Source organism: Erithacus rubecula (assembly GCF_903797595.1).
Source record: "Erithacus rubecula genome assembly, chromosome: 1".
Classification (NCBI taxonomy): Eukaryota; Metazoa; Chordata; class Aves; order Passeriformes; family Muscicapidae; genus Erithacus; species Erithacus rubecula.
This window is the reverse complement of record NC_136658.1, coordinates 107,790,844-107,818,175: the sequence shown is the minus strand read 5'-3', so window position 1 is coordinate 107,818,175 and position 27,332 is coordinate 107,790,844. Positions and strand designations below refer to the sequence as shown.

At 41.4% G+C, this 27,332-nt stretch overlaps 1 protein-coding gene across 7 annotated transcripts in view; it reads left to right on the top strand.

The window, feature by feature from the left end:
• The window catches only part of SLC37A1 (solute carrier family 37 member 1), a 35,012-nt gene extending 13,007 nt beyond the window's left edge, over positions 1 to 22,005 (top strand). For 6 of the 7 annotated variants that reach the window (XM_079306523.1, XM_079306522.1, XM_079306526.1 and 3 more), the window contains exons 9-21: positions 1,246 to 1,412; positions 2,181 to 2,218; positions 6,602 to 6,685; positions 10,522 to 10,653; positions 12,242 to 12,332; positions 13,241 to 13,303; positions 14,179 to 14,264; positions 14,878 to 14,926; positions 15,682 to 15,755; positions 16,495 to 16,573; positions 17,076 to 17,173; positions 19,024 to 19,076; positions 19,706 to 22,005. In XM_079306523.1, coding sequence (XP_079162649.1) covers positions 1,246 to 1,412; positions 2,181 to 2,218; positions 6,602 to 6,685; positions 10,522 to 10,653; positions 12,242 to 12,332; positions 13,241 to 13,303; positions 14,179 to 14,264; positions 14,878 to 14,926; positions 15,682 to 15,755; positions 16,495 to 16,573; positions 17,076 to 17,173; positions 19,024 to 19,076; positions 19,706 to 19,721 — 1,030 coding nt within the window. In that variant the 3' untranslated portion in view covers positions 19,722 to 22,005. The remainder of the gene's footprint in view (positions 1 to 1,245; positions 1,413 to 2,180; positions 2,219 to 6,601; positions 6,686 to 10,521; positions 10,654 to 12,241; positions 12,333 to 13,240; positions 13,304 to 14,178; positions 14,265 to 14,877; positions 14,927 to 15,681; positions 15,756 to 16,494; positions 16,574 to 17,075; positions 17,174 to 19,023; positions 19,077 to 19,705) is intronic. The other variant, XM_079306528.1, reaches the window with a different exon arrangement.
• Positions 22,006 to 27,332: the final 5,327 nt, after the last annotated feature.

Here is a 27,332-nt window from a genome sequence, read left to right as displayed (position 1 = left end):
GGCTTTTTTTATCTTGATCCTTCACAGAGATCACTCATGATGTTTATTTTGTCACACCATACAGTAATTTTCTATAAATTCTTCATGAGCTGCATGTTAAACCCACTGGCTCTGATAATAGTTGATGCATGTAGCATATAATAAAGCTACTGTGGTACCATCCTTTGTATATGTAGAGCCTTTTTATTAATCAGTTCCAGAGAAAGATGTACTGAAATTCAGTATTTGATTTTTATATAAACCACAGGATATTTTAAAAGATGTAGCCTCAAAATAATTTCCCATTAGGAAATGCAGAGAATGGTAACTGTCATATAATATTGAGCAAAATAAATACATTTATTCAGGCTTTGCTTTGTGCAAAAACAACATGCTTTACTTTTAGGATGCCACACAGTGGGCTGGTGAGTAAGGCTGTGGTTTAAATGTCAGTGACCTGGTCTTTGTTTTTATTCTGATGTGATTCCATGAAGCATGAGCAGACCTCTTAGATCTTGTCTTCAGACATGGAAAAGATTTGGGTTTGTTCAAGTTAGGCTGCTGCAGGTAAAATCCTGCAGAGGGCAAGGCAGTTTTCCCATGACTTAAAAGGGGGAAAAGAAAATCCCTGCTGTCATGACTTGAGTGGGGGTTTTGTGCTTTGCCTTAGATGGAGCTGATGTGCTGCAGCTCTAATCTGGGATTTCCAGGCAGGCAGGAGCCTGATGTGTGTTTTAGCCAAACTTGTGCAGGTGTTATCTTCTACCAGAGTCCAGCAAGTCCAGGATGGGATCAGAAAATACTGAATTTGCTCCCCATATCCTGTACAGTTTTTCTTCAGTGTGACAAATCTGACATGTCCTGCATGCAGATTATCCATGCAATGTGTTTGCAGGAGGATTTTTATTCCCAAAAGCATCAGACTTGGTGTCCACAGCACAGCATCAGCATATCTGTTTTAATCAAAGGAGCTATCCAGAAATATGCAAGCCCTAGTGGTGTTTTTAAATGCCAGTAAGTGCAGGATAAATTGTGTCATGCACAGAGTATTTACAACAGTTTTATTAGTATTAGGTGCTTTGAAATTGCCAGGTGGAGACTATATCATAAATAAATGATCAGTTAAAGAACCATAAGATGTATTTCACTGACACCACATATGCACAGCCATTCTGATACACTTTTCTCAAGAGATTAATGCTTATTATGAATGCTTGTGGGTTTGTGTGTTTTGTTGTTTGTTTTTTTTTTTTTTTTTTGATGCAGGAGAGGTTTGATCATGGGAGTCTGGAATTCACACACTTCAGTGGGGAATATCCTGGGATCCTTGATTGCTGCCTACTGGGTGTCCACGTGCTGGGGCCTCTCCTTTGTGGTGCCTGGGGTCGTGGTGGCTGCCATGGGGGTTGTTTGTTTCCTCTTCCTTATTGAACGTGAGTGCTCTGGCACACAGCCATGGAGGGCTGTGCCTGTGCTTACAGGGCTTCTTACCAGAATATTTGGTGGAGAAGAGCCTGTGTGCCTTGAAAAAGCTTATCCTGTCAGAATCACTGAGGGTGGAAAAGCCCTCCAAGGTCATCCAGTCCAGCTGTGCCCATCCCCTCCTTGTCCCAGCCCAGAGCTCTGGGTGCCACCTGCAGGGATGGGCACTGCAAACCTCCCTGGGCAGTTCCAATCCCTGAGCTCCCTTTCCATGGAGAAATTCCTGCTGCTGTCACCCTGAGCCTCCAGATTAAGCCCCCTCTGCTGTTCCTCCTCTGGTTTTGCCCCATACCCCTCCCCAGCTCCCCTGGCAGAGAGAATTCAGCGTTCAGCTCCCTGTGCTGATCATGGTTTGTGGGTTGAGCAGAAGGTCCCACCTGGCTGCAGTGCATATTCTGAGCTGCCATCCATCCTCTGTGCTGTGAATTACAGCAGGCAGCTGATGGAGAAGGTTTTGACACTTGAAAATAGGAATTAAAGAGTAATGCCCCATCCTGTCCCTGTGCAGACTGAGAGGTGCAAATGCATCTTTTACTGTAACTGTTCTGTCTCAGGAAGTAAATTTTGGCAGATATAACTAAAATTCTGCAACTAACTGGACTGCCAGAGTAGCACTTTTTATCTGTACTGTCAGTTTATTGTCAGTAACTTTCTCTTTTTGGAAGACCTCTTTCTTAAGCTTGTTTTCACTATTAGCTATGTGTGGTATTTTGTTTCAGATCCTAAAGATGTCAGTTGCTCCTGCACACCATCCAGTGTAAGTAAATGCATTTCCTTATTTAGTTTTTGTCTCCTAATATACAAATTTATTAAGATGGTTCTGTGAATCAGATTGTCTGTGTGGCTCTTTGTGCCAGGCTGTTGTAACTGATCCTGTACTTGAGGCAGTGATTGGTCTTGTGTGCTTCATTGCTAAACCAGGAGCCTATAAAGCAAATGAATCAAGAGGTGCATTCATGTATTTTAACTAAATCTTTGGAACAGTTGATCTTACAGTAAACCAAGTAAAAACTGTTAATCTCCTCTTTTTGCTTTTTTCTTGAGTTTTCTTCCTTTTTCTTCAGTCTTCCTGAGCATCTTTATAGGGTGTTTTGTGTGCTCAGAATTAAGTGTTTCAGAAAGTTGTGTCAGTGGTGGAAAGATTTCCCTAGGAAATCCTGAGTTACTGAGAATTCCTTTTCTGCCTGGAGAAGCTGTGAATCCAAGAGGAGGCAGGCAATCCAAATGGAATTGGAGAAAAGTAAAAAGCAAGGAAAAAACAGAGCATTAGGAAGACCAGCTGTGTTTAACCTCTGGTAACAGAATGTCATTCCTGGCCAGGTTTGTTCAGGATTGTGCTCACAGGTTCATCTTGCCTCATGTTCCCTGAGATTCTGCTCTGTGTTTGTCTCTACTGCAGCCAAAACCTGAAGCAGTTCTTGCTCCAGGCTCCCAGGCACTCTTGGGCCATCAGGTCTGCCACATTTCCCATTTCCCAAATTTCTGCCATTTTTTGGAAATGGTGGAGGGGATTGGCAGAGCAGTCTGTGAGGTTTCCCATGTCTGAGGGCAAATCAGAGCTGTTGGTGGATGTCCCAGGGGAATCCCATGTGGAAATTGTCTGTACATGTGGATTCATGGGAACTCTGCATTTTCTTTGCCAGTCTCACTGGTTGATTGTACAGGGTTGATTGCTCTATTTTTGCTACCTAATATTTTCAGATCAGTGGAGTTTTGCATTTTAAATGCTCTTGAAAAGGGACTGAAAGCAGCTTCCCTAGTCTGTGTTCTCTCTTCTTTACCAGTTAATGATTTTTATCTCTTCATATGAAGCAGTTCTGATAAAGCTTCTGAATGCTTTTGATGGTCTGTAAAACTCCTATTCTTTATTCCTGAGACAAGGTGAGCTCACACTATGCTTGTATTTTTCATTTATTTCTCTATCATTCCTTAGGAATAACTTATGTAAAGTGTGAGAGTATTTTAAGTGGCTCTCATTGCCTGCTGTTCAGAGTCCCATTTTCCTTAACTTTTATATGGTTCAGATCATTGTTTTTGCAGAATATCCAGTTAAGCCTTATGGAAATAAATATTTATTTATTTCAAATACACTTTAACTGGCAAGCATAACTAAAGATCTCTACGCAGTATGTTGTTCATGTGTCTCAGTGAGCTGCTGTGGAAAATTCTGACATGGAATATCTATTTAGCATGATATTTTAAACAAAAATTTAGTATTTTAGGAGCTATTTCCCCCCCCATTTGCAGAAGAGGAGGGGCATTTGACTCAGTCTTCACTAACACAGCAGCAGGGTCACTGCTCCAGGCTCACTCTCACTGTGTGGGATGCATTTGACCTTCTGTTTCCCTGGAAACCTCACTGCAGAATAAAAGGCATCATTTCTTCCTTCCCTATTCCCATTTCACATCTGGAAATCTGGGAGGAGTTTATAACAGGACTTCCCCACTTGCCTTGTGCTTTTCTCAGATTGAGATTTGCCTTGTCCTGGGGAGCTTTATGTGACTGAAGCTGCTCAAATACTTCAGTCTTGAGTGGCCTGCAAGGATCCTAAGCCCTTGTGGAAGGGGCTCACAGCTTCTGTTCACCACAGAAATTCCTTAATTTCCTTAGAAACTGAGGAAATTAATTAGAAAAGATTTCAAGGTGTCCAGATGTAGATGTGGTGGTGACAGTTTCTGATTGTAAAGAAAAGTGAGTGCTAATTGAAGGGAGGTTCATGTAGTAATATAGGGGGAAAATTTCATCTATGTTGTACAAGGGATAGAATTTGGCAGCTGTAAAATACTTGCTATTTGCAAGTAGTTAGATTTTTTTTTTTTTTTTTTTTTTTTTTAAGGCTTTAAATGTACACACTTGCTTTTCTCATAAGGCTGTGGCAGGTAATTTTGGCCAGATGTCCTGGGTAGGTGCAGGCAGCTCTGCTGGCTGGTGCTAAAAACTAAATCTCATTGTGGAAGAATGAGGCCAGTTAAATTTAAGCACCACTGAAATAAATGCTCAGCAGGAGGGAAGGACTTAGGGTTTATATTAAGATTGAGAGATTGCAGCCCTCTCTGTGTGATGTCACTGTCTTGGATGAATTTGATGTACTGTTTATTTGCAGCATGGTCGTGAGCCCAATATTTCCACAGAGTTTGTAGTGGTGAGTAATCTGATTTCATTGAGTTGTCCAAAACCACAGATGGAGAGTCAGGCACAGAGCCTTCAGCATGTGGTTCTTTCTCTTTATTCTCTGGTTTCCTGGGCTGTGCTTCATTTGCCTCAGTTCATCTTGGCTCTGATTTACCCATCTGAAATTTGTTTCCAAATAAATACTTGAGGACAATAAAGTGCTTTTAAATGCTGGCATTGAATTCATCTTGACTTTCTGAGGGGCTGTACCTATGAAAAATGCAAGTGAGCAGTCAGTGGGCTTTATTCAGAATTCCTACACTTCCTTTATGAAAGTTAGAAGAGATTTAACTTTCTTTTTTTTCTCTTTGGGGAAATGTGATTTAGAACTGGTTTTATTACTTCTCACCGTTTTTGTCTTTTTTTCCCCCATAGTTACATCACATTCATGCAAACCTGCCTTTGTAGGAGCTTCCTTTGTCTCAACGTTGCATTCTCAGAAAACTTCCCTCCCTTAAACTCCTGTTGCAAAGTGCTTGTGCATTTAAAAATTACCAGGCTGCAATTTTTATCTCCTAAAAAAGGAGGAAGAAGTCCAAATATTAAATGTGCAGCCTCTCAGTCTAGTTCTTTTCCCTAGACATTTTCTCCTTACCACAGTAAATCTTATTTCTTGACAGTCAATGAAAAAGTCATTCATTTTTCCTCTGCTGAGCTGCTGATTAAAAATGTAGATGACTTGTCACTAGGTGATGGATTTTCTTCCCTGTGGATTCTTGTAAATCACATTTTTTACAAGAGCCAGATTTTCTGTAAGATAAAACATAAAAATCTGTTTTATCAGACCCTGGGGGCTCGAGTGTTGTTGGTGTATTTGGAGGAATTCATGTCCAAGACTACTTGTGCCTCAGCTCAGTACTGAGCTGCAGAAATACCACAGTTTATCCTCCAAAGTATTTTTTCTTTTCAGAAGGATTTGATTGATGAAGGGCAATTAATCTAAAAAATACTGAAGTACATACTCCTAATTTTTTGGGAGGTAGAATTACCCAGTGATTGATTTTAAGCTGGATTGTTCAGTGAGGATTTGCATTCTTTTATTTGTGGTGGTGAACTTGAGGAGGGGATTATTTGGGGCAGAATTTGTGGGGGTTTTTATTGTTCTGTTTTGTCTTTTTTTTTTTTCAATGTAGCATCCAGTGTGTGGTTAGACACTTCAACATCTCATCCCTGGGGAATACACAGTGCTTCTTTTGGACTTAGCAATAGCTTGTCCATACCTGACTGCAAACCTTCTTTAGAGCTGTTTTTCTAATTCAGCAGATAAATCTGAATGTCTCTGGTAAATCATTTTAGACTAAAGATCTCAGAATGGTGTTTTCCAGTGAATGCAGTTGGGTGTGAACTGACACAGGAATGTACTTGTAAATAAATAAGGATAAAAATCATGTCTATCTGGTGGCTAAAATGTAGCTTTTTGTGTCATTTTTTTCTTCTGGAACTTGCTGGAGGTGCTCAGACTCCTCTTCAATATTCTTTCCAGAAGAACACAGTGCATTTATGGGCTAAAAGAATATAGTGTTATAGAGTATAAGCTAAAGGGATGAACTTCTCTCCTAAATGGATTAGGAAAGTGAAAAATCAAGGTTTTCATGAAACAAATCAACTTCTGTTGGTTCTGGAATCATCTGCTTAAGAGCAAAAGCTTAGTTTGCAATGTCAGTAAGTTCAGTAGAGGAAAAAGCAGCTAAAGATGTTGAGAGGGGCACGACTGTGCTCTGAATTCAACTTCTGTATAAAACCAGTGAGAAATCAGCCTTCAGATCCAGTTGTGAGTGCATTTTGTGTCCACTGCCATAGGTCTGTGAAAATCTCAAAACACACGTCATCAAATTAAAGATGCTTCATTTGAAGTTATATTTGTTACAGTGCACAAAAACTTGTTCCAGAGAGATGGTTAACACTAATGTAATCCTTAAAAAAACCCAAAAACCAAGCAGCAAAAATAGTTTGTTTTCTTTTTTTTAGAGTTCTAAAACCTTCCTGAACGGTGCCTCTCGGTGCAGAATCCAGATGCCAACTTTAAATACTAAGGAAAATGGCAAACCTCAGGTAAAATATAAAATATTGCTGTAAAATAGCATAGAAGGCTTGTTAAAGCTCACATGAAACATTTACTGTTTGTAAAGATTGCTCCTGTTTTTGTGGTGCTGAAATCTGCTCCCATGTTCACACACAAATGTAACTTCAGATGAGGGAGCTGAGCATTACCTGCCATAAATAATGCAAACTGAGATGGCAGGGCTGGCTCAATTGATCTTTTTTTTTTTTTTTTTTTTTTTTTTTTTTGTGTGATCTTGACACAATTCCATCAAAAAAAGAATGCACTGCAAAATACTTTGAAGACAGCCCACTTGAAATATTGAAATTATGCATATTGTGTCCTGTCCTTGCAGTCTCACTTCTCTTCCTTTTCCTTTCAAAAGCTGTCTGTACTTACAGGATTATATGTGGAGATGAAGAGTTCTAAATATACACAATTATTCACAAATATCTTGCTTTAAAATTCATAACCATAAGGGCTGCTATTTTTCACTAGAAAATGAATTCTGGACTTGCCCATTTTGTGGGCAAAAAACCCAACATTTTATCTTGTGATGGACATGAACTGAAAATTTCCATTTGAAATTTTGTGTTTGTATTCAGGACACTTGGCACGCTGTATCCTGAGAGGATAACTTTTTTTTTTTTTTTTTTAACTTCTTTCAGACTTTTCCAGGAAAATAAGAACTTCTTGTTCTCTTTATCCTTTGCCCATAGAATGATAATGAACATTCACAGGGTGGAATAATCAGTTTTGGTAAAAAAGTTTTGAAATTTTTGCTAAGGAAACACTTCAATACAGCTTAAACCCCCTCTGTACTGAGTTTATTACTTTTGTTTTGAGCTGCCCAACAAGAGTCTCCAGCCCAGAAACCATTTGTCAGTGTTATTTCACAACCAGCTGGAAGGTAAGGGGAGATGTGAGAATATCAGCAGGTGCCTTTAGACAAGATGGAGTTCATGGAATAAGTTCTTTTTAATTTATAGAAGAAAGGGTGGTAAGACAGTGGCTGTGGCTATCTCATCCCTGGAAGTGTCCAAGGCCAGGTTGGACAGGGTTTGGAGCAACCTGGGATAAGGGAAGGGGGTTGGAATTGAATGATCTTCAAGTCCTTTCCAACCCCAACCAATCTGTGGTTCTAAATCATGATGACAAAGCTAAAAAATCACATAAATCAGCAAATCAGTGGGCAGAGATTTCCTTTTTAACTCTGTTGCTGCCTCTGCTCCACCCTGTGAAGGGTCTGCCCAGCAAAGGGTGAGGAAAATGTGCCCCTCTGCCACTGCCTGGTGTCCCTTGGGAGCAGGACAGAGTGACAGCACTGACAATGACCCTGGGGAATTGCTGGCACTCCTGGGAATGTCCCCCCTTCCCTCTCCACCCTGCCAGCTGGGGCATGTTTGTTATACAGAGCCTTAACAAGGTTTAAAAACACCAATAAAATCATTAGAACACTTTCTTTGTCGTGCTTTGGGGCTTCCTGATTCTCTGCCAGGGACAGGAAAACATCTTTTCCCTGTCAGAGCCAAGCTGAACATCTTCCCCTTTTTGTGTTGCAGTTGTTTGGAGCTGATTTTTCACAGGCAGCTTTTGAGCCCCTACAAACAGCAGATGTTTTGCATTTATGGGTTGGTCTCCAAGCTCCCTGGAATGGCAGCTTTTACTGGGTTTTCATTGACCTCTGCAATTGCTGTAAAAAGGGAAGCAAATACTCAGGATCTGCAGTGATTGAAAGCAGAATGTGGTTTTGGCTGTGTGACCTGAATACCTCTGTGCTCATTGTTGCTTTTGTTAGGTTGGCCTCTTAAAAATGACACAGAATTGTAGGATAATGAATCCTTCCCCAGAGATCAAGAGTGTGCCATGTGCCTAATCATGCTCTGAGACAAGCTGGCAAGGCTGTTCATCACCTCTGCCAAGCACAGACTGCTGGGTTTGTTTTTCCTTTAGCTATGTGCAGCATAAAAATCCCCAAATCATCAACAAAAGTTTCCAGCATGAGTTTAAATAAGTTCCTTGGAGTTGGGTCACCTCTACAGCAATATTTACCCATTCTTCTTGAACAGATTTAGAGCTGCTTGTCAGAGAATTGAGCAGTGTTTCCTCAGACAGCCCTGGCAGAGTTTGCTGTACTGATTGTGCAGGAGATACTCAGACACTATTAGAATCCAGTGAGGAGCTTCACTGCTTTAAACCCTTCTTTTTGCCCCTTTTTCTCCTCTTTTATAATTTAAAAAAATAATAACTTATTGTTTGAATTGGTGCTGTTAAAATAATTCAAGTTTTGAGGTTGCTCCAGTAATTCAGAAGACAAATATTTTTTATGGTGATGGAGTGACTCTTGGGCCATGACATAGGTTTGCAGTGCCATGTCAAAGGTCCCTAGATATTTTTTGTGTCTCCTGGTTAATCACCTGAGCCCAGACACTGGACTCCTGTAAGTCCTGCATGCCATCTGACAATCACATCTAGAATTTTGGGTGCTGCATGGCAGCTTCTGAAGCTGTGCTGAGTGTCTGGGCTCAGGTGTCCAGATGGTTCCCTGGTGCCATCTCCTAAATGATGTTCTTTAAAAACAGAATTTATTTAGAATCACCGAGTGTAAAATAGCAGAATTGAATTTTTTCCAGCACTTTTTTTTTTTCCTTCCCCCATCAGCTTAGCAAACATTAATCAAAGTTTTCATCTTTGCAATAAGCACTGGAAATGGAACAGCCTGCTGTTATATCCTTTCTAGTCAAATATATATTTGAGGCTTAATTCTTCCCTGAGGCTTTGTTCAGATGCTGAAGAATTAGGAGACAGGAGACAGTGTGTTGAATACATAACTAGGAAAAGTCCACAGCTTGGTAAAGCCTCTCAGCAAGCAGGTGAAAGTGAGGATAGCTACATCCCATCCTTTTTCCAAGTTGGAAAATAAGTACTGAGGTCTATTTATACCTGATTTTTTTTTTTTCTGTGTACATCTGTAAGATTTAAATTTCCAGTTCTATTCTAAGAGTTCACTTCAGTCTGGTAGAGGATTAAAAATAACTTAAACCCTGCTGGCTACACTGGGATGGCTTGTTCTTGTGGAGTGGTAACTTGCTCCACAACTATTCTTAGCAACCAGTGGAATTCTTGGAATAAAATCTTTCCTAGTACTAGAAAAGAACTCAGAATTCACAACTTAGGCAATGCTGGTGAACTCCAGGCTTTTATAATTTGGGGATTGCAATGTTCAAATGGAATAGATTGAAAAGAAAAATAAGTGATTGCTTAACATAAAGTACTCACTGTCCATAATTCATGTGGAAAGATGAGCTGTACTTAGATCAGTCAGTAAGATGATGTTACAGAGTCTGAAAAATGGGCTTAATATTTGTAAAGAAAGAAAGATAATACATGAAGAAAGAAGATAATATGTGATTTTATACAGAAATCCTTGTAGAAATTTCTTGTACACAATGTTGTAGGACTCAATAGCTTGCCAGTTTTAATTACACCACATTTATGTAGTGGGGTGAGGGAAGGTTGGAAACTGGTTTATTCCATTGAATATGTTCTCAATATGAGGGGGGGGGTTGCAATTTGAATTTTTTCTTCAATAGAACAGAAACTTGATTCTATTACGGACTGTATGCACTCAGAAACAGCCAGATACCACCTGATATTCTGAATATAGTCTCTGCTCTCTCTGTATACTCTGGATGTCCACACCAAGACATTTTTAAAAGCTGTAATTTTATGTGATAAAATAGGTACTTGTTTTTAATTAATTATTCTGGAACTGGTTGATTTCTTGACACATACTTTGTTTCTTTGCTCTTTTTTCTCTCTCGTCTGTTGCTGGGGGATGTTGCAGGATCCAGAGGTGCAGCACCTGCTCACTGACAGTGAGAGCTGCAGCATGTCCCTGAGCTCCAGCACTGTGGCCACTGGGGAAGGAAGGCATGGGACATCAGCCATCAGCTTCCTTGGGGCCCTGAGGATACCTGTGAGTGCCTGTGCTGTTCCTCTCAGGAATTAAGTTTTACCTCAGAATTCATATTTCCATCAAGTTCCAGGTGGAGCAGTAATGGATATTAACTCTGCATCACAGTCTTGAAATGCAGGGGACTTTGGGCATGGTTTATTTGGAGGAAAGGAGGCTGAAAGGGGAATTCATTGTTTCCTGCAGTTTCCTGGGGAAGGAAGGTGGAGACAGAGCTGCTGATCTCTCTGATAATGTTCAGGAGGCATTTGGATTATGAATTTAGCAAGGTGCTTCAGCTTGTGCCAGCCCTGAAGGGCTCTGGCAGTTGGGCAGGGTGGTTGCTATGGGTCTCTTCTGACTGAAATAGTTTATTTTGTCCTGTAGTCTGTTCTGAAAGTTGACTGAACCCAATCACATGTGGTTGTTAAGGGTGGAGCAGCAAACTGAGTCCATAAACACTTCTGCATGTCAGAACTTCCTTCTATTGCTCCTCTTTTTGCATTCCTCAGCATTGTTTTAAAAAGATTTAATTTTAAAATCTCTTGTCTGAGAGGTTTCAGGCTGCCCAAACATGTGGAGTGCTGGTAAAGGAAAGGAAGTTTCCTTGAGATCAGAACCTCATTTTTGTCTGTCCTCTCCACCTGAAGCCTGCATGCAGAAATAGGATCATTTGTAAATTGATTTGGACCACCTGTAGAATATTAAAAAAAATCCTGCATCCAACCACTGTATTCCTGCATCTTTTCACAGTGTTCAGTCTGGTCCTCAGCTGTTTTTCCTGTGGCAAAGTGGAATTAGAGGGTGAAAAATCATTGCTGCTGCCAGCTGGAATCTCTGAAAGCCTGTGGTGTTTGTCCTGCCTGTTGTTGGGAGGGGTCACAGCTGCACGTGGAGTGTGTGTGCTCAGGATAACTGCAGCCCTCCATACCAGGGATTTAAGAAACCTGCTTTCAGACAAGAGGCTATCAGATGGTGAAGGGAATGAAGATGGGCTAATTTGGCAGTTCAAATGCAGCTCTGTGCAGTAAATGCACTTTTATGAGCTCAGCAGTAAAGAGAATGGAGCAAGTTAGACTTTTAAACAGGTCATTGCTCAGTCTGTGATGTGCTCTTACCACATTCTGACCTGAACTGTGTCAGACTGGTTTACTGGCTTTTTACAGAGCTGAACAATAAGGGAGAAATCTTGAACCCATCTGAAGGAAGGAGATAAAGAGCACAAAAAGGTACCAGTTTCTCTGGAGCATGCTCCAAACCTGCTATAATGCTGTACAATAACTTTATTTAAAGGGAACAAGTGGTGCAGGTGTCCCAAACAGAATAAAATCCTTCACATTCATTTCTGTGTTCTCTGCTCAGGTTATTCAGTACCATTTTAGTGTTGCCTATTCAGGCAGTTCAGTACAATTGAAAGGAAACATGTAAGTAAAATATCACAGTCTGCTCAGAGTGCAAGCTTTGTGCTCTCAGGGAAAGAATTCTTCTTGGGAGTTCAGGAGAGAAAAAAAAAAAAAAGCCTAAATGCTTCCTAGAAACCATTTTCATAATTGTCTGTGAAAGCAAATTGCTCTGTCAATATACTAACTCCCTGTTTTCATTATCCTCTCAGGGAGTTGTGGAGTTCTCCCTTTGTCTCCTGTTTGCAAAGCTGGTGAGCTACACTTTCCTCTTCTGGCTTCCCCTCTACATCACAAATGTAGGTGAGTATTACAGGAAAGGGGAACAGAATTATGGCTACAAAGTCTCTGCAAATACAAGCTTGGAATAAATAAGAAAATAAACATTACTGCTTCTGAAAGAGGCTTTCTCTGCTGCAGTAGCAGGGGAGTTGTAAGTCACCAAGCAGGTTTATGAATTCAGTGTTATGGGAGGGCATTTTCAAATCAAACAGAAGTGTCTGGCTTATCTTCAGTAATTCCAGGCATAAATGCTGTGTCTTTTAGCTCTTGCAAACAAATCAAAAAGTTTTACTTTCTAACAATATTTTACATTATTGAAGTAGCCTATTAAAACACATACAAAATAGTATAAATTAATTTCCTTATCTGTTCAGTACTGATGTTCTGATTTTTTTACCACTTTTAGATGGACCAGCTTTTTAGCAAGGTCTGTTGCAATAGGAGAAGGGTGATGATTTTAGAATAAAAGAGGGTAGATTTAGACTAGATATAAAGAAAAAGTGTTCTGCAATGAGGATGGTGAAAGGCTGCAACAGGCTGCCCACAGAACCTGTGGATGTCATCCTTGGAAACATTCAAGCTCAGGCTGGATGGAGCTCTGAGTAACCTGATCTAATGGAAAATGTTCCTGTTCATGGTGAGGGCTTGGACTGGATGGCCTTTAAAGATCCAACCCAGACCATTCTGTAATTCTGTGATTATAAAAGTTGTAAAATGTCTCTTCCAGTGAGAGTAATTCATTCAAAAGTCTGTATTGCTGAATACCTTCTTTTGTTCTTATTTCTTTTACACAATGTCACCTTATTGTGTTTTATTCTGAAGAAAGAGTTCTGCTGTAAAATGTCTCTGCCCTGGCATTACAAGACTGCTGAGATTTCCATGTTTTATAATCCAGAAATGAGACAATTTTTTTTTTTTTCTCTCACTAGAGCATCTTGATGCCAAAAGAGCTGGGGACCTTTCCACACTGTTTGATGTGGGTGGGATCTTTGGTAAGTTTTAATGTTATTTCACTCTTGATCACAGCAGTTCAGGAATGGCTCTGCTATACACAGCTTATATCTTTTGTAGTTCATATGCATTATTTCTACTGAAGAAGAGTAGCAGTAAAGGTACTGAGCTGAGAGCTGTGTTGAAAAGTGAAAATCTAGTAAAATACCTTCACAGCCAGTGATACTGTCCAGTACAGATTGCAATAGTCAAATTATGGAATCTTTTACCTCTGTCAGCTCTGGCCTGTAAGTCTTGGTCACCACCCATGAAAAAAAATTCCTTTTGTCAGTCTAACTTAAGAGAACTGTCCCTGTTTGTTCAGTGGTGTGGATTTTTTGGAAACAAAGGTTAATGGCCACAGGTGTTTTGTTGTTTTTTTTTTTTTCTTGGTGCCTTATAAAACTGTATATGATAAAATTGGGAGATCATAATAATAATAATAATCATAATAAGGACTAGGCTATTCTTTTATAATTTTCAGGGTGACCACTGAATAAATTTTCATTTCATTCTGAATGCATGCCAGTGCAGACAGTTTGGTTTGTTTCCCTGATTGCAGTGGGACATGGACAGATAACCAAGTTTTCTATTGTATGTGAGGAATTAAGTGAGTGGATACCAGAACTCCAGCAATAGGGCCATGTGGCACCTGGTAAAAGGCTTTTTACCTTGGATATTTGGAATAAATAATGAGGAAGAAGAAGTGTCTGCTTCTGTTGTCTTCAGGTCAAAACTGGCTGGGTTAATGAGGATGTTTTGTATAAATTGTGTAACTAAGCAGTAAAATCCCTTGGGTTCTGTTTCACTAAATTAAACTGATGTCTTGTGTGCCAAACTCACTCAATGTTTTCCTCACACCTGTGTGTTGTTTCAGGTGGGATTTTGGCAGGTCTCATTTCAGACAGGCTGGAGAAGAGAGCATCCACCTGCGGAATGATGTTGCTGCTTGCAGCACCCACAGTAAGAGCCTGCCCCTCTCTCAGCCTTGGCTGAGGCTGTGACACCATTGCCTGCAGAGCTCTGCAGGCAGCATCTCCCAGCCTGGATGTAAAGAGTCCAGGCCAGATTAAAAAAAATGGCATGAAAAGTTGAGCAAGTATGGATATTGGGGTAAACAAGCAAACAAGCCTAATGTATTTTTTTGTTACAGAATATATGGGAAATTTCACTCTTTGTAAAACTTGTAAAGTTGTCAGCCAGAATTTTAGCTGCTCAAAGGCTAAAATTCTGAGCTGTAACTGTTGGAAAAGCAGCAGATGGACATGAGAGAGACATTCTATTTGATTTTTTCATCAGTTGTATTCTGTGCTGTGTTGAAGCTGCAGTTGGAGAGTTTAAAATTTGAGTGGTCTCATAACACAGCCTTTCCTTCTGAAAGGACATAGAGGGGTGGGATTCTATCCTTTAGCTCCCTTCTGTGTCCAATCAAACAAGCATTCTAAAAGGTTTTAGTAAAAACTGGGACTTTCATGTAATACCCACTAAGATACCTTGTAGGTAACATGGGGCAAATGGGAAACCCAAGATTAGTCCATATGTTGATCTTCTGAGTGCTTATTTATTCTCTTTACAGCTATACATGTTCTCTGCAGTCAGTAAAATGGGCCTTGAGGCTACTATAGGTGAATATTTTTAAATTATTCTGCCTAATTTTGCATTTATGAGCTTTGATGCTCTTTTTTTTTTTTTTCTTTCCTTTGTTTTCTATTTTATCTTTTCTTTAGAGGAGGAAGTATGGAATCAAATTCCTTAGATTTTGTCATTTTACAGGTTGAAGTGGGAAGGTAGGAAATGAGTAAGGGGTGGCAAGATAACAGATTTAGTTAATATCATCAGTCTTTCTGGAGCTTGTTGTGTCAGCACAGGCTTTTTTATATCCTTGTGCCAAATGTCAGATGTTTAAATATTGCCTGTAGTACTTTTGACAGCAGCATTACCATTATGCTTATCAAACCAGAAATGAAAACAATGCTGTGGTATCCCACCCATCTAAAAGCCTTGTTCACTTTTAGGGTTCTCCAGGAGAGAAGGAACTTGTGGGGTTATCTTGTGAGCAGCCCCTGCCCTCATGGGTAGTTTGGTTAAATATTCCCCTCTCTGTCACCTGCCAGGATCTATAAAGACCCTGGGAATTGCTTTTTGTCTCAGCCCCACCTTCTGGTATGTTTGAGAATTCACATCATGGAGTAAACATTGAAAAGAGAGGAATGGATGTTTGTTTTCTTCCTTTCCCAATTCTGTATTGTGTCAGGGGAGGATTAAACCACTTGGGAACATAGGCTGTGATGTCCCCTCTTATGGTGAACAGCTTTTCATGCAACTCACTCTTTTTTTTTTTTTTTTTTTTTTTTTTTTTTTTTTTTTTAACTTGGAGCAGTGATGCTGCTTATCAGTGGTGCCCTGGTGAATGGCCCTTATGCCCTGATCACCACTGCTGTCTCTGCTGACTTGGTGAGTGTGGCTTCCCCTGTGACATTTGGCTCCAGAGAGAGGGGAGCCCTTTGGCTTCTGCAGGGTCACCAGGGAAGGGGCTGCATTGTCCCAAAGAAAGGAGTAAGGAGATGGAAAGGCAGGTGCTGAACTCAGCCACTAAGATTTGGTTTAGGGATTGTATTTTAGTATGAATGAGTGCCATGCTTGTGAGAGGCTTCCAAATTATTCTTGATCATTCACAAGACTGTGGGTTACATCCCAGATGGAATCTGAAGTTTGCATGCAAAGCCAGGCCCCTGTACAGGTGCCTTACCCCTTTTATATATTGCATTTTTTAATGATTGGAGGAGCTGTACCTGTGAGAGACATGAGCTGGTGATTTAATTCCCATCAGAAAACTATATCTGGCACAGACCTTTACAGAAGTATGTGAAAATAAAAAGTCCAGCTGCCAGCACTTCCAGCAGGATCAGTCACAAATGCCATTTGGAAACATTAACATTGCTCAGTAGGGAGACTTTGGAAGTTTGTTTTGCAATGTGTTGGTTCTTCAGAGCACCAAGCAAGAGGCAAAAGTCCTCTGATTGCCTTAAATGCAGAAATGCTTTAAATACAAGAAAAGGAGCAGGGCAGAAAGGTGCAAGGTGCTTGGGGCATCTCCAGCACACAGATCCCATGTGGAGGGGTGGGAGATGGATGTTGCTGTCAGGGCTTTCCCAGAGCTCAGGCTGGCTCTGATCCATCTCTGTCCCTGCAGGGAACCCACAAAAGCCTGAAAGGGAATGCAAGAGCCTTGTCCACAGTGACAGCCATCATCGACGGGACAGGCTCTGTGGGTAAGCCAAGGCCCCTGCCCCTGTGCTAAAACAAAACAAAGTATTTTGGAGAAACTGGCCTCTCCTGGTCACATGTGACCAGGGCTCAGAGCAGTTTGGGAAAGGGGGAATAGCACAATTCACCTGAAATCTCCAGTGGTGCCACCCCTGAGGCTGGGAGGAAGGGGGGATCACAGCAAAAGGAGAAGGCACTGGGCTCTCCTGAAATCAGGGATATTTCATTTGTGGAAGGGAAAACTGTAAAATTCAGCTCAGTACTGGATGAGCATTTTGTTGAGCCAAAGGCAGATGTTGATCACACATTTCCAGCTTCCCACCTGTACCAGTAATGTTTTGCACTTCCTGGGATTTCTTAATACATCAGGAAATTGAGTTAACTAGGTGGAAAAATGGATACTCTAATTCAGAATAACTACATTTCAGTACAGTAAATCTTACATTGCACAGTTCTGGCAGTACATAATACAAAATACCAAAGTGTAATTCCAGTATTATATTTTAGGTGCAGCTTTGGGGCCTCTCCTGGCTGGCCTTATTTCCCCTTCAGGCTGGAACAACGTGTTTTACATGCTCATGGTGGCAGATGCCTGTGCCTTGCTAGTAAGTCTCAAAATTTAGATGATGTGTATTTCCTCTGTGCTGAGCTATCCCAAAATGCAAATTGTCCTTTTGCCATTTCAATATTCTGTGTTGTATAGACTTCCAGTGGTGTGGGAGATTTTCAGTCTAACAGCTATTTTGCTTATTTAGAAATTCTCATCTAATTTTAATCAAAAGTGCAGATCAGTTCTGATGCACTTCAGTTCCTGAGCAGATACTCAGCTGTTAATTGCTGGCTGAGCAGTTTAGAGCAGGCATAATTGCAAGTAAACCTTCATATTTAGTCCTAGAAGTTCCCTCACATTCCACTCACAGAAGAATCACTTCTGTTTTCTTAAAAGCCAGTTTATCAAAGCCATAAAAAAATGTTTCCCTGCATTGCTGTATCACCAAAATCACTCTGATAATGAACCTGTTGAAAGTTAATACATCACATTTTTCCAAATGGGCTCTGAAACACAAGTTAGATGAAGAGCTGGCAATCCTGGCTTTTGACAGGAACCAGGAGCAGATGTTTGGGGAAAAAGGAGCACACAGGTGTTGGCTTGGTCCAAAACCCTGAGCTCTGGGCTCCTGTAGAGGAGCTAAGAGTGTCAGACCATTCCCTTCCTTACACAAGAAAATCAGAAAGCCTTTGAGCTACAACAATTTTTTTTCTAATTTCAACTTTAAAAGTAATTTTCTAATTCAACTTTAAAGGTAATTTTTTCATGTTTAGGACTAATTCTCTGGAAATTAAATATATAAATTGGATAAATTGGTAGCTGAAGTGTGTTGCCACTGGTAGTCAGCAGCTTTATCCACAGCAGCAAGTCCTGGTTTGTGCTGGTTTCAGTATTTGGTATTTCATGCTGCAGAGTGAGGCTTGGGAGGTTAGAATTTTTTTTTCTAGATAAAGTTCTTGTTGTTTTCCTCTTACAGTTACTGATTAAAATGAAAAAATGCCACGTTTCTTAGCAGAATCAATTAAAGTGTCTTTGCAAAGCTCTGGTTTTGAGAGGTTTGACTCTGCAGTTATAATAAATCCTTTTTTGCATAACTGTTCTGCTTCTTCTGGTTTTTGCAGTGCAGCATATGGATATCTATGTTCAAATGTCATTTCTCCAAGAAATAATAACATTGGAGGGGGCTTTATCCTCATGTGGTGCTCAGTTCTGTCGTGCTTGGCCACTTCTGTGCCTCTGAAAATGTTTAACCTCTTAAAACATTCATCCTTACAACAGTGGGCAAACTTATATTTATAATAGTGAGATTCTGAGGATAACAACCTGCAACAGTGATGAGCCCTGAAAGCTCCAATTCTGTCTTTAATGTACATGAGAACCATCAAATTGCATTTGTAAAATCACTTTCCTGTTATCTCAATAATCCTTTTAAAGTGCTCTTGAAAGCCCTGATGCTGCACAGACAAGCCAACGTGATGTCTGTGCTCACCTTGACTAAATGTGTGATTAAAGCTTTTCATACACAGAGTTGTTTTTGCAAATAGCAGCTAAAATACTTCCATGCTCCAGAATTTCTTTCTGACAGTGTTTTCTTGAAGCCTCGGGGTCCCTCTGCTGGTTTCTTCACACATTTGCTGGTAAAGTAACCAGAAAACTGATGTGGTTTTTATGAAGAAATTGACCCCTCTGATGCAAAAAGGAAATTATTTTCCTCTTGCCTGCTTATTGTGAAAACTCCTCTTCCAAACATTACTGAGCATCTGTAAATCTTTATTTTTTTTTTTAAACTGAGTTCAGCATTACAGGGTAATGTTTCAAATGAGAAACTCTCCAAGTAACAATAAATAATTTTGTTTCTTTTTTGTCTGGATGAGACTAAAGAAGATTTTGTGATTGTTTTTGCAGCTCTTACTCCGTCTTATCCAGAAGGAACTTCAGTGTCATGCAGATCACACCCTGTAAGTGTTGTGTTGTCTATGGCTGCTGTTCTTTAATAATGTGTTTGAAAACACATTTCTAAGCCTTCCATATATTTATGACTATAAATGATCATTAAGGTTGTAAAAGACCTCCAGGATAATTCCAACCTTTGTCCCATAATACCTGAATGTAGACTGGGCATGTTAAGGTTTGTGTATATCCATTTCTGTCAGGTTTAATTCTGCTTGAAAAGAGTAATCTCAGTTTCATGTTTTCAAGCCATGGACAGTCAAGTCATGGACTGTGACCTCTGTCACAGTCTCTTGTTTGTGGGAGGCTTTTTCCCAAATATTTAATCCTTCATGGGTTTTATTGTGCAGGTGGGGAATTGCCTGTCCTGTGTTTAATAATAATTTAAAATATAATTTCTTCCAAAAGTTCTCCTTAAAGAAAAGGGTGACACTGAATTTACAGTATTTTGAATTGAGAAAAAAAAAATTCAATTGAATCAATACACAAAATCTAAATTTAGCTCCTTGATGGTAGAATTTTGGAGAAGTAAGATGGAGAGAATAGAAAAATGCACAGCAGGGGCAGAATCCTGCCTTCTGGTGTCTGTTCTGCCTCCCAGCTCAGCTTTTCCTGCCTGGTTGCTTTTGTTCCCCAGGTTCAAAGAGCACTGAGCTCCCAGATCAGAGCTGGGATCAGGAGTGTGCCCATGGATGGAGCTCTTCCCTGAAAACCAAATACCTTGTTCTGCATTAAAGAGTCTCAGTGTGGTGAAGAGCCTTGCAGGATTGCTGGAAGCAGCTGGTAAATCCCTCAAGCTCTGATTTTTGCACATGATTAAGTACCTCAGGATGGCAAACTGTTCACCAGGTGAAGAGATGGGGACTTGGGGAAGGTTTCAGCAGCATGCCTCGACTGAGCCAAAGAGAAATACCAAGTGCCTTTTTTATTTCTTTTGATAGGATGTTTTTAATTGAAACTATGAACTGTGTATTTGCCAAAAATCAAGGCAAAGCTGGAGCAGGAGGAAGTTGAAATTTTAGCAGTCTGTGGGTGTCAGTGAGCAAAAGTATGTGTGTCTTATGTCATCTTGTGTACACTGAGAGCATCACTTTCCAGAGGACAATATCAGCTGGTTATTAAGATGTGCTATTAGTATATGAAGCTGCTCAGACAATAATCACTCTGCTGTATTATTAGTTTTTAGCTCCAGTACTACTTCCCAAGGACAGCATCCAGCCTTTTGGTAGGTTATAAAATAGAATTTGCTCTTCCTGTGTACTGCAGTTAGCAGTCTTCACAGATCCTCTGGATGGATGTTAGTCCTCCATTAGGATTATGCAAAAAAAAAAAAAAAAAAGTCCTAAGCAACAAAAAGCAGTTTATGAGTCAGAATTTCCAGTGAGGGCCCTAATGATTTTTCAGGGCATTATAAACCAGTTGTGCAAACATCAAGGAATTGTGCTGCTCTGCTAGGCTGGGCTGACATGAGAGGGGTTTTTTTGGAGTGGCAGAGAGCTGTGAGGTGTCCTGTGCTTCAGCACCACAGCACTGAGCAGGTGGAGCTGCTTTGGTGCCCCTGGCACAGGGTCTCTGCTGGGTTTCAGTGCTGATGTGTGCACGTGGAGCTCATCATCACATCTGGGCCTTAATACCCAAGAATCTCTCTCCAGTGGCTCTGGGTTTCAGATTTGGAGCCAGAATATCAGAGAAGAAAAATTGCCTGTGTGGGTGGTAGTTTGTAAGAGAACATTTGAGTACCTAGTGCTACCCAGAAAATAGATGGTTTAATGTCTTCAGAACATATCACTTCTTTGTACAGCTGTCTGCTTTGCAAACAGAATGTTTCTGTGATTTTTTTTTTTTTTTTTTTTTAAGATGTACAAAGTGAAAAGAAATCTTTTTTTGTATGGAGTGTTTATATTTAGATCACAAAGATAAGGTAATTTAAACTGTGTTGTCCTTAACTGTATTTATTAAAGCTCTAGGCCTTTGTCTTGCTCTATGCTCTTAAGTTTTGTGAGACAGTGCAAGAGTCTTTACACTTGATTAGCAAAACACTTTTAAAAGCCCTGCAGAATATTCATGAATGTCCCATCAGCTGCTGGTTACAATTTCCAGGGCTGTTTTGTACCTCCTCAGTCTTTGTGTTTTTCACTGGTTTGATCCAGCAGGTGCTTCATGCTTGACCTGAGCAGTGTCAGAATGGGCTCATTTTTCACTGATTTGCTGAGCAGAGGTGCAGGGGTGACCTCAGACCCACAGGGACTTAGGGGAGGTGCCAGGTCCTTGCAGGGAGCTCTGGGAGGGTCCTGTCCCTGCACTGACCTGGCTGAAGGATTCACCTTGCACATTTTGTGTAAACCAGGGGGAATACTCAACATATGAACTCAAAAATTTCTGCTGTGCTTGGTCAGTGGTTAAATGTGACAGAATTGTGCAGCAGTGTTCCTTGAAAGGATTTCCATCCTTCTGGAATGGGAGAAAACTGCTCCTGGAATGTCAAACTGCTCCTCACTCAACCAGGCTGAACCTGGGGCTCTGCTGGAACAGCCTCTGATGGGGCAAAAATAACATTGCAACCCCAAAACAGCTTCAGTGCCTGTGTGGGAAAGGAGAAATAGATGAAGGATCACTTAAGCTGAGGATTCCAATCCCTTTCCCCAAAAATATGTGGAGAGCTTTATACTGGTTTACTGAAACAGTTCAGACTCTTTCTGCTCAGATTTTGAGAAGCTGTCCCCTGTGGGCTGAAGCCTGAGGTTAAAAAGCTTTTGATTGTATTTCTGAAGATATTTAAATGTGTTTTGGGTTTTATTGTTGGGGCTGCTGCTGTTATTTATTTATTTATTTGAATAGCTTTTGCACTGCAGTGACTCGGGTATGGGGTAATGACAGATTACATTTCAGTTCCTCCAAGCTGCAGATTTGTTGGACAAAAAGATAAAGATTTGATTTTTTTAAAAAAACCCTAAAGGGTCCCCCAGATAGTGAATAAACTGTGTGTTTTGTTAGTGTCAAGTGTCCATATCCATTAATCTGGAAATGGGCAAGACTGACAAATTTTTGTATGTAAAAATGTGAGTGCCCAGCCAAATTCAAGTGTTACTGCAGGGTTGGTTTGTTGGTTTTTTTAAAATGCTGATTATTGTGAATTTTATCCAGTCACCATCCTGTGTTGAATAAAAATAGATTCTATTCTAAACAGAGAAGTGTTGAATTCTTTATCTTTTACATCCCCATGAAGAAATGCTCCATTTGTTGGTTGGAAGGACAGACATCCCTGCAGGGACATTTGCCTGAGTCAGGAGCTGAGTGTGGCTCCTGTGGTGACTTTTAAGGTGACTTTTCTTGCTTGCTCTTCAGAATTTATGGAACTGACATGGAAAAGCTTCATCCTTTCTCTCTAGCTCTGATCATCTCCCAACATTTATTGTCTGGATTCTGTTAAAATGTTTGAGGGGGTTTTTGTGCTTCTGCCTGACATGCAATGTCCAAACCATGTGCTGGGGAGGAACTGATTGGAAAGGAAAGCAGCTTCTGGTTACAGAATTTCTGACCAAAATGTGCTCCAGGTACCTCCTAGGAATAGGCAAATAACAGCTGAGTGCTTTGTAAAAGAAGAGAGACTCAAATCCCAGTTTCTGTTCTGTCTGATGGAGACCAGGAGCCTCCCTTGTGAAAATCTTGTGAAAGCCCTGGCTGCTGCTGGACATGCTGCAGGGGGGGGGGGTTTCTCTTGTGTACAAGGTTTTATAGGGTGGGAAAAAGGTAAATAAGCAGCAAGGACAGCAGTGTTGTGTTCCTAAATCACTTTGGGATCCTTCTGCCTGTAAATTCTGCAAACTCACTCCGTGCAACAAGACTTAATCCTGTCTGTTTTGCTGGTAGGGGAAATTCCAGAAGGGATTCTGCCATTCATTTGAGGAGATTATTTCATGTGTTTCTGGCATAACATGCTTAGAATAACAGTGGGAATCCTCCAGGTGTGTTTGTGCCAGTGCTGAGTGCCTCAGACTCTGGCTGAACTCCTCGTGCTCACGCCCGGGGTTCTCTGGTTGCTGCTGGAAGGTTTCTGCAGCAACTCATGCCTGGGGTGCAAAAAGTGCTGCTCAGGATTAGGCAGGTGCAAAATGGTGTAAATTAAATCAGAGGGTGTTTAGAGCTGTTTGAGGCTGGTGGCTTTCATACAGAATTAATTTGGAGAAGATTGGTTACAATTCCATCAAATGATGCCTGAGATCAGTCATGGTGGCATTCTCTGGCCTGAACTAAATTTATGGCCTCTGTATTATGTAAGTGCTTAAATTGGATTATTTCATGGCTTGTCCCAGTCTCTGATGGGATGTTCTGATTGCTGACCTATGCCCTTTCCACCTTGGAGCAAGGCTGGTTGGGTTTTGTTGTGCTCTGCTGAAGCAGCCAGGGGATGGTGGGGACCCATCCTGGCCTCTGTCACAGCCTGCAGGGGCTGGGCAGGGACTGCAGGCTCTCCTGGGGGTTGTGTCTGCTGCTCTGGGGACCTTGAACTGCATTTGCTGCCCTGCTGAATTAAAAATGTGACTGTCATCCTTCTGGCTGGGAGAGAGAGGGGAGGATTTAACTGCTGGTATAATTCAGCCTCGTGTCCTGTGACCTCAAGTGCTGGGTTATGTGTCTCACTGCCTAAGAGTTTAATAAACTGGGTTGTTATAAAATATTAGTTGTTTCCTCCTCTGTCTCCCTTCTTTTGGTTATTTTCCAGTTCGGAATAAGGAGATAATTAGTTGATGCTTGGAGTGGTTTTTTTATTATTTTTTTTTTCCTCTGTCTACCAGTTACCCTTTGGCTGCAGTGAAACATTGACTGCTCTGTAAACTGGGAATACAAGAGCCAAACTTTCTTCAGCATATTTCAGGATCCTGCTCAACTCTTGTGTCAGGAGATCAACTACAAAAAAGTGTGCCAAGTCTCTTGATGCTGTACCTAATGTGGAGGATTTTGAGGATGTTTTCTTCACCTCATGGTGACACTGGGATAGGGTTTCTCTCCCTGACAAATACCCACATTTCCACAGTATTCCCTTTGCTTCAGTTGTTTGTTTCAGCAGAGGAGGACACAAAACAGACTTCACATGCACTGCCATGAACTTTGGAATGCTGGTGCAGAGCTGGGGTGATTTTAAGTTTATCTGGTACCTAAACCCTTAACAGGTGGTGTGAATTTCATGGGTTATTCAAAAACCATCAGCTGCTTCCAGCACTGGGGCCAGAATGGAAGCAGCAGTCTTTGTTGTATTTAACCAAAGTGATCAATAATGTCTGGGGGCTCAGCTTCTCTTCCCTGTGATGTGAAGGGTGCTTGGTGTGGGCAGCCCATCACAGCTGAGGGACACAGCAAAAACCTTTGGGAGGGGTGAGTTCCCTCTGAATCTCCCACCAAGCACACTGCTGTGATTTCTGCTGCAAGGAGAAATTATATTTGAGTCTGAGTCACCCAATTTCACCACAGGCCACATGAGGCTTCAGCTTAGTAATACAGCAGGTTTTGAATTTTATTCTTAAATTGCTCAGATCATCTGGTTGGAAGCAGCTGAATGTTGCATTTCTTCTGTGGCAGAATCTGCAGGTTTAGTTTTATATTGAGAGGTAACAATGGGATTCAATTTAGCCATTGCTGTTAAAAGTCTTTATAAACTTTCCTCTCCCTCTGGCTGCAGCTTTTCAGTTACATGAAAGGAAGAGAATACAGTGAAAAAGAACAAAAAGGGTCAAAAAAAGTCTCAAAACCAAACTCTTTCTTCTAAATTTTGCCCACTTGACACCAAGGGGGATCCACTATCACAGCTGGTTTGTGTGTCTGCCTGTAAATCTGTGCAGTTGCTGGAAGCAGAGAAAAATAGAAACCTTTGGGTATCCTTGCTCTGATTTTCACAGTGGCAGTTCTCAAAATAGATGTCCCCAGCCAAAAAAGGCAGAACCAGCGTGACTGACAAATCTGGGGTGCAGGCAGAGAAGCCCAAGGATGTTTGGTTTAGGACTGATCCCTCTGTTAGAGCTGAGTTAGATAAATTAAATTCCCATACAAATCCCTGTCAGGCATGTCATGAAGCTCTGAACTTACCCCAGGTGTCAGCAAATAATCTTTTGAGGAGGGTGAAATCCATCACCAGCAAAGCACCTAGAAATGGAGCTAGGATAGATGAAATCCTGCATTTCTCAGAACAATATTCACTGTCATTTGAAATGAGACCTCCTGGTAGAAAGGTTGCAGATGATGTAAGCCTTACAGTAACAGGGAAAACAAAGCTCCCCTGTTTGCCTGCTTGAAATCCTCTAATAAAATAATGCATCTGTCAAAGCAGCAGCTAAATGCCATTCCTCTGTGTCGTCAAAAGGGAAATGTTATTCCAAAACACAGACTTGTTCCCATACATAAGGTTTTTTTCAGGCTTCCCAGACCCATAAAAGCAGTCAAAAGGGATGATTAGCAGCTCTGGTACATTCACCTTGTGCATCTCTGCAAACATCAGGAGCTGCCTTCTGCATTGTTTCTGCTGTCTCTGTTTTTCAAGCACAGTTGGAATTGTCTACATAAATGAGTTCTGCTTGGAACAATGGCAAAAAAAAACACCCCCATGATAAACTGCCTTGCTGGTCTTATTTTTTAGTCCAAAAAAAAAAAAAAAAAGATGTATTTCTGCCTGCCTTCCATACAAGTTCAGTATTCTGTGGCTTGAGTCTGTTTTCAAGCAAGTTTGCCCAAACAATTACTCTGTGAATTTACAGTTCAATTCACCCAGAGTCAAGTGCTGGGTTGTTTTGGAGCAGCCTCTGCTGGCTCTGCCCCTGAAGGTATCTGAGCTGCCTGGCAGCAGCTGGGCTGACATGCCAAGGGCAGGATGCTTCCAGAAGGGCATCCTGAGTGAGGGGGTTTGTGTCTCAGGAGGATTTGATGGAGTTTAAACCTCCTCCCCTTTGGAGTGGGGGACAGAGCTGGTCTCTGAAGCCAGCAGGCTCCTGAGGGATCATGGCCAAAGAAATAGAGAGCAGATTCACCCAGGAGCAGCAGAGGGGAGAGCCTGGATCCCAAAGACACCAGGAGAGTCTGGGGCAACTCTTGGGTAGTGTGGGGATGTCTCAGTCTTCCTGGAGGTCTGTGTATCCCTGCAAAGGGAATTCCTAAATTAATACTCATCAACGCTCATGGTGATGTTTGCAACATGATGCTGTAACACTCCAGCAATATTCAATTCATGGAGCCACCAGCAGTCTCAGGGGTGTGTGTGTGTGTTTGAGGGGTGTGTTTGCCTGTTCATAGTGCAGGTTGTGCCTTCAAGCTTTGCAGAGGCTCTCCCAGACACGGGTGTGCTCACAGACCTGCACACAATGCAGGCACTCCAGTGAACAGCAGCTCCTCTTCTTCAAACACAACTCCAGCCTCAGCCTCTCACCCTGGGAATGTGATGTGTTGGGGTGGGAGGAGTGTGGAGAAATAAAACAGACCAAAAGCACCATTTTATTAAGAGAAACAAAGTGATGTGTTGCCTTTGGCTTTCTCCTTAGCCCCAAGGTCAGGCTCTACCACACTCCAAAATAAGCAGGGCTTGAGTTCCTCTGCAGGAATCCTGCTTGGCTGCTGAGTGATTCTGGCTTTGCTGCTGCCCCTGGGCACAATTCCTTGGGCAGAGGGAGGCAGAGAGCTGGTGGTTCTGCTGGCAGAAGGGCTGGATGGCAGATGGAAGGGGGAAGAGGGTGGAGCCCCTTCCTCCCTGATGAAGACAGGCAGGCAGCAGAGCACTGGCCAGAGGAGATGATGGTGATGGTGAAACAGCAGCAGGGGAAGACAAATGAGTAAAAGTGCAGAAAAAAGCTGTGGGGTTGGAGAAAAGGGCTGGGCACAATGTTGTGCCCTTTTTAGTGGAGGGCTCCTGGGTTTTCTCTTTATTTCTGTGTGTTTATTTCTGTACGTCCTTGATCTCAGTTTCTTGTTCCCAATCTCTGTTTCTTCTCTGAAAACCTCCTTCCTACCTACTGGAATTTTTTAGGAAGGGGCTAAAGTCCAAGGAGAGGAAAGCCTTCACATCCAGTGTCCAGCTTGTGGGGAAGCAACTGAAAGTGAGAGAACAGGATTTAGGGGAGGGGGAAATAAATTTGTGTGAATCCAGTGAAACCCAAAGACAAAGGAGAAAGAGGAGGATGAAGGAGCAGGAAGGAGACATGGATTCAGCTGTTGGACTGTGACTGGAGAAGGTTCAGCCTTTAACAAAGGCCCTCTGGAAAAAGCTTCTCATTCAAAGGTTTGTC